The 7489-nt window shown below is 34.1% G+C and overlaps 1 protein-coding gene across 1 annotated transcript; it reads left to right on the forward strand.

Moving 5' to 3' along the window:
- The first annotated feature begins 1193 nt into the window (after positions 1 to 1193).
- On the forward strand, positions 1194 to 2370 carry LOC119980033. The gene is made up of 3 exons (XM_038822679.1): positions 1194 to 1251; positions 1404 to 1767; positions 1847 to 2370. Exons 2-3 carry the CDS (start codon positions 1417 to 1419, stop codon positions 2093 to 2095), a joined length of 600 nt encoding a protein of 199 aa, XP_038678607.1. The 5' UTR covers positions 1194 to 1251; positions 1404 to 1416; the 3' UTR covers positions 2096 to 2370.
- The last annotated feature ends 5119 nt before the right edge of the window (positions 2371 to 7489 follow it).

A 7489-nucleotide genomic window follows, 5' to 3' on the forward strand; every position in this document is an offset into this window, starting at 1 on the left:
TGCTTAAGTAAATGCTGATCCAACTTCTTCTCGACATGATGACTTCTTCTTGGCATGGATCATCATGCTTAGAAATGAATTACTATTAACATTACAAATATATATATATATATATATATGTGCGTGTGTAGATTTTTTTAAAAAAGTTATACAAAAATTAATATATGAAAATACCTCACTTGATCCTCCACTGAATAATCTTAAATCTTCACCCCATAACCTTATATAACTATTCATAACATTGGAAAAATATTATAGATAATTTACTTAAATTGTAGTGGATGAGTAACGTAATTTACAAAAATATGTAGAGTATAACATACAAAAAAAAAAAAAGATGTAGAGAAAATGATACTAAAGACATGTATTTATAATACTTGAAAAGGGTATTAAAGTAATTTAACATAAGTATAATAATAAATAACATACAATAAATACACATCATAAAAATTCAAACTAAAATAATTACAAACACATAAAAAAATTCAAATCATAAAAATTCAAACTAAAATAATTACAAAAATACAAAAGAATTCACATCATAAAAATTCTAATTCAAACTGAATTGATTACAAATATACAAAAAAAAATTCAAATCATAAAAATTCAAATTAAAATAATTAAAAACATACAAAATAATTCACATTGTAAAAATTTTAATTTAACCTAAAATAATTACAAACATACAAACAGTAAAGTCTAAATCTTCGTACTATATCGGGGAATGTCCTCTCCAACGAATTCTCTCTTTTTTCCTCAGTTTTCACTCTAGTGTAAAAGAAAAGGAAGAAAAAAAAAATCTAAAGTGTTTTTTTTTTTTCCTTCTTTTTGCTTTTTTCCCCCTGCAAAAAAGATTATCGAATTCGTTTTCAAGTATCTAGTGGATGTGTTTGATATGGCTATGTTTTTTAACGGCTAAATCATTCTTTATGTCCTCAATGTCTCCAAAATTTCTCGATTATGTCCTCGTAGTATAAAATTTGTTGATTATATCATTGATGTTTCCAATAATTCTCAATTCTGTCCAGATTTATAAATTTCTGATCATTCATGGCCAGAGCTTGCTTATGTGGCACCGGAAATACTGTTATCGATTTCCATGTCATTATTTTTTAAAAAAAATCAGTAAATCATTCCAATATTATAGACATCTTAAATACGATTTAGGGATTGCTCTTGAGAACCAATTCCATTGACGCTCCAACTCCGACGCTCCAATCTTCCTCTCCGATCGGCGCTCAATCGAACCAGGTATGATTTTCAGTTAACACAATCGTGTCTTCGCTGAACACAATCTCTCATCTCCGATTAACTTTTGTTGATCCCATATTTTGTTTTCTTTTAGGGTTTAGCATTATGAATACTGAAAAAGACGCAAAATTCATGATGTTTGTCCATTGTAGAGGGACTTTGGACATGGTGACTAACAAATACAGTGGGGGTTCTGTCGAACCATGCAAGGTTGTAAGCATGAAGGAGTGGGGTTTTGAGGAGATGGGTTGGTGGTTGTCGGGTTTTGATATTGATATTGACAGTGTTTCAATATTGTATCGGAAGCCTTGGAGGGCTCAATGTCATGGATTGAAGTTGTTGGAGGATGAAGAAGAGTATATTGAGATGGGATGGATGGGTGTTGAGCATGGAAGTGTGCATGTGTATGTTGACCACACCAAGACATACACATATGATGTTTATATGCAGAACAAAAAGAGTAAGAAGGAATGTGCGTGGTGTGGGGATGTTTTACATCAGAAGTCGCCCAGTAAGGTAAAGCAATAACATTTTACCTAAGATTCCTACACCTCAATATATGTGGTGTAATTAATTTGCAAGTTTATTAATGCAGGTGGAGGTGATTATTATTGATGATGACTCTTCTTCTGATGGAGAAGAAAAGGAATCTGAAATCATTGCTAAGAAGAGGAAAACTGAAGTAAATGCTGTGGATGCAAGCCCGTCAAGTGTCCACAAAATGGTATTGAGGAATAGAGAGAAAGGAAAGGAGACAGATGCAAGCATGGCAGGGGTGAACAAGCATGAAAACTTTAGGTGTGTGGTTGGACTGCCAAGTATGAGCTATTGGGAGAAGAAATAGACTACTAGCATGGACTTTTGTTTGAATGGGAATATGTATTTAGCCTACTAGTATGTATTTTGTTGAACTGCCATATGTATATAGGCTACTAGTGATGTTAGAAAAATGTAAGGCCACTGCCATAATATTTTGTTGGATCTGGCATAGTGTTTAGGCATAGGGTCTGAAGGCATGTTTTGTTTTTGTTGCAAATGGCATTGTTCTATTGATGGAACTCATTTACACTATATTTAATATAACAAAGTTGGTGCTAGTGATTTGCACTATATATAATATTATAGCCATTTTCATATATATAATACTGTCATGTCCAAGAGTCAAATAGCATGGTACAACCACATTACACAAAGTCTAATATGGTCCCTAGCAAAAGCTAATATGGATCCTACATTTAAGACATAGTAGATCTCCATTTACATACCACCTTTCAAAACACTATCATTAAAGGTAGTTCAGTGGTCCAAAACAGAAGCAGATGATTCCACAGTCGGGTCCACATCTAACAAGCCAGGGAATGATAAAGAGAACCCAAAGTCCTCATCAACCATGACATTTTCTTGTCCAGATGAAGATACATTGTCTGTATTGATAAAACCTGTGGTACTTGCTTCTCTTTGTCCAACAAACAAATCGCTGGAATCCAAAAAATTCTACATGTGGGGCTGGATTCTTCTTGTCAATAGCTGAAAAAGTAAGAATATCGGGCTTCTTTAATATTTTAGTGATATGACTTTTTTTTTATAAAAAAATATGACATGGAAATAGATAATAGTATTTCCAGTGCCACATAAGCAAACTCAGGCAATGAATTATCGGAAATTTCTAAATCTGGACAGAATTGAGAATTATTGAAAACATCAGTGATATAATCAAGAAATTTTATACTTTAAGGACATAATCGAGAACTTTTAGAAACATTGAGGACATAAACAATGATTTAGCCGTTTTTTAACCATATTTTTGGGATTTGGGATTCTCATCTCTATGGTTAAAATTCACAAAACCATATTTTGTCAAATCCAGAAAGGAAACGCCAAGAGATTCACAACAGAAGTAGAAAGTAGAGAACATTCAGTTGCCATTAACCAAAAACAAAACAGGGGACTTCAGACTTGTATAAATAACAGCTAAAAAACAGAGAAATACACTCTAAACAATCAAAACCCAATTGTTCTGCGCATGACTGTGAGAACGGCAACAACAAGAAAGGCGGTGACTGTGGATGTAATGGAATGGTCATGGTGGGTATGGGTATATACTATTAATCTTCTTGGCATTTGGTGCTTCAGAATTAGCAGGAGCTGCAGAGGAAGATGAGCAGAAAACAGAGGCGGTAGATTTGATTATGCATTGAAGGATCATCGTCTTCACTGATCTCCTCTTCTTGGGGATCACACTACCTCTCTTGGGCTTCAGCTCTTCTTCTTCTGGGACTTCTGAGCTCATTTTTACTGTACTGGGTTTCCTTTTTTTGGGAGTGGACTTGTGAGATATTGAGTGTGTGTGTGGGTATAAATCAAATAATCAATGAATGTTTCCTACTGGGCAAGTAAATTGTATAAATCAACTGAAACGCATTGACACAGTGACACATCCAAGTACCTAGTGTTTGATTATCTTTTCTTTTCTTTTTTTCTTCTTTTTTGTATTTTTTGCCGTACAAATTTTCCTTAAAAGAAATAATTTTGATCAAATTCAGAAATTATAATATGGTTGTGGCTTGTTCAAAATGAGCATTATAATTCCAAGCTGGGTCTTGATGACGCCTGAGCATATTTATTGAGAGAAAAATTAAGTGAACTTGGGAAGTAATACTTCTCATATTGGAAGTAGCTTCTAGGAAGTTTCCTTATAAGTGGTTTTAGTAGTTAAATTTATCCAATGATGCATATGACAGAAGGTGTGATATCTTCGGATTCTGTTTATTTCAACAACTCAATTGCCCTATTTTGCACATTCCTAGTGCTTTACAATCATCAACTTTTGTTTCAGACATAATAATTATATGCATATGCAGTATGTAGACTTTATAATGACTTCCATGATGTAACTAAAAAATTTCAGTGTTTCTTTCGTGTGTCACTTTCTTTTAGTGGACTGCTTTGAACAAGTTTAACTGCCAAAATGGAACTGATGAACAGATCAGATTTTTTTTTGGTGCTATGTCATTACAACAAAAATAGCCTATAGCCGCGGGCAAAGACTATACCCGCGGTTGACCTTCCAAAGCCTACTCGAGCGTCGCAAGGTATGGACCCGTGGTTTCGACTATCGCGGGTAAAAAATATTGTACCGCGACTGTAGAGAAAACAATATATACGCTTTTTCTATCTTAGGTAGTTATTACCCGTGTTTTCTCGACTGTTGTTATAAGCAGAAAACGACTAGTAGTATGAGTTTATTGCAAATCACAAAAGCTTAAACCACGGCAAAAGCTAGGTAGTGTATGCACATTTGTTGATATAAAACCGCGGCTAAAAATTTGCAAACCGCAGGTAGAAGTAACAGTGAGCGCAGGTAAAGATTGGATAATTTATCATTCTATTGGTTAATTTATCATTCTATTGGTTTTTGTGATTTCCTTCCTGCATATAACAAATCATATACCAATACACTTCCACAGAATATTCATACACCAAATATACTCCAAAATCAAACACCACATATCACATCCTCCAAAATCAAATCCAAAACCTCCAAAATAGTCTACTACCATGATCCAAAACTTCCAAAATATAAGTATTGAAAATATGGCCACTACAACCATGCAAAATTAGTCAACTCCAAAATGAGCAATATGAAATACTTCAACGTCCTTAACATTAATTCCCATAATAAAGTTAACAAACAAGATTTAACAAGGATGACCTACAATAAGAAAATTCTTTATCAACTTTAAAAAAATATAATTAGTTAACATTACATAATAAAAATGCATATTTGGCTGGCTTACGTTGATCACCATACACCGGAGGCTCGTGGCTTGAAGAGGAAGAGCATTGATGAGGAAAGTAAAAATAAATAGAGATAGCATAAGTAATTATCTCTCTATTCCCAGATCCATGAATATGTGCCAACAAAGTGCGCATTTGAGACTACAACGTCGGTAAATGGACATTGTATTGAGCAATCTACATCTTGAGATTCTTCACCTTTTCATCTCTATTGTTTGGCCCACTATAGTCATTGCAAGGTCGCGAACACTAGGGATTTCTCAAAACAAAAACCTGTAAATTACCTGACATTAACCTGTACAGTGGGAATCGTTGTTGAGGGAAGACTCGAAACTTTTCAAGTGTCATCCATCGTTGAGCCGTCGTCGTAGAGTAGAGGAGCGATGAAGTATTGTGCCTTTGCGGGATTTGAGAGGAGAGGAGCATCAGACAGTTTACAAGACTTGGTGGAGTACGAGTGAGGTTTCTAAATTAGGTGAACGACGCCGTTTAGTATGTTTATATACTTGCGGTCAACATAACTGTTGGTAAAAAAAATTCTATAGTTGCGATCACCAAGACTGTGGGGAAAGTTTAACTATACATGCGGTCAAGAAAAATCACAGCTGTAGTTTTGCTGCTGTAGTGTGTCAAACTGGATAATAGGTCAGTTTTTTTTCATGAAGGCATATATTGACCAATGACATTTAATTTAATGACATGTCAGCAAAAACCCTGGCCGAAATTGATTGAAATATGCCCGAGTCTTTTAAAAGTCTCATTTTGAAACAATGGATTATGACATTGTAATAAAAAATCTTTTAATGTTAAAATTGTAACAACCCATATCTTTTGATACGGTAAATTATAATTAACCCTACAAAAATATTATACCAATTGAGGCCTCGTCAATTAAGTGGGGCCCTTAGGAAAAACTACCTAAGGCTCCACACGATCGTTACAAACTTAAAATGAAGATCAATAGAATTATAATCATATAACATTAGACCATAACATATACTTTGGAATCTTGAAAAGCTATGTTTCTAGTATAAGATTACATGAATCTTCCAAAAATTTATTTTTTTCTTTGGATATACTTTGTTTAAAATTTAAACTATAAATGGTTAAATATATCCTATTTAATTTTTTGTTAATTTTGTGGGCCTATTTTGTGCGTTAAGCCACGGGCTTGTTGAAGCTAATGGATACATGAGCCATGTGCCCGTTAAATAGAAGGGGACAATGCCACGTTGGTACTCATTAGTGTACTTTTGGACTTTTAAGTCAAACAAAAAAACACATGGACATACAAATACTCATGTGATGATCATTTACCTTTATACCCCCGACCTCTTTCTTCTCTTTATTTTCTTTCTTGCTTCTCCGTCTCTCTTTCTTCTCTTTCTCTTTCTTCTTCTTCTCCTTCTTCTCCTCTCTCTCTCTCTCTCTCTCTCTCTCGATCTATTTTTTTTTCACAATTTAAAGCTTTAAAAACTTTAGATATATTGTTTCTATTCTTCCTTGTTTTTATTTAGGTGTAGATGTTGGATACATGATTTTCGTTCAGGATTTCCTTAAATTTATGAGTGTTAGATCTGATCTGAAATAATTAATTTGCCAAGTTCTGTAAAATCATCTAGACATGTTCATGTTATTGTTTCATAATAAACAAAACCCTTGTCATATTTCGTACTGGAGCAAATGACCTTAAAAAAATACCCAGTCTATAGTACATAGTTCTGCATTACAATGCCAATACATTAACATGATAATGTAGGTCAATATTAGTCTAATATTATTTTTTGCAGCAGTAACATGATGATGTTACTGTTTGAAACAGTAACATGAAAGAAAAAGCCTCCAATTCAGACGATTTCGATAATGGTTCGCTATACATCACCACCGCCGTTAGACTCCCCTCACTGAGACGCACAATGCCCAGACAGATTTTGTCCAAAATTGCCACTGTAAAGGGAGACCCGAAGCTAGTACATTTTGCTCGTGTAATGCTATCGTTTCATAACATTGAAACAGTAACATACAATCTCAAATCTGTAATAATATTGAAACAATAACATACGATCTTAGATATGAACTCAGATTACGATCTCATATCACATATTACGATCTCATATATCATATTACATCTCAGATCTAACAAGATAAAGACGAAAACGAATAAAAACAAGAAGGATAGTAAAAAAATGAAGAAGATGATTGTGGAGGTGCGATGGTGGTGGAGGTGTGATAGTGGTGGAGGAGCAACGGCAGCGGCGACAATGGTGGAGATGGAGGCGGACAATGGCAGTGGTGGAGATGGAGGCAAACATGACAATGGTGGAGATGGAGAGTAGGTGTCTTAGATATAGTTTTTTTTTTAAAAAAAAAATTCATGTCTATTGAAGACGAAGGATAAATGTGAGATTATGTAAATATTTATTTTTAAAAGAGATGTCTT

Source organism: Tripterygium wilfordii, chromosome 15 (genome assembly GCF_013401445.1).
Source record: "Tripterygium wilfordii isolate XIE 37 chromosome 15, ASM1340144v1, whole genome shotgun sequence".
NCBI lineage: Eukaryota > Viridiplantae > Streptophyta > Magnoliopsida > Celastrales > Celastraceae > Tripterygium > Tripterygium wilfordii.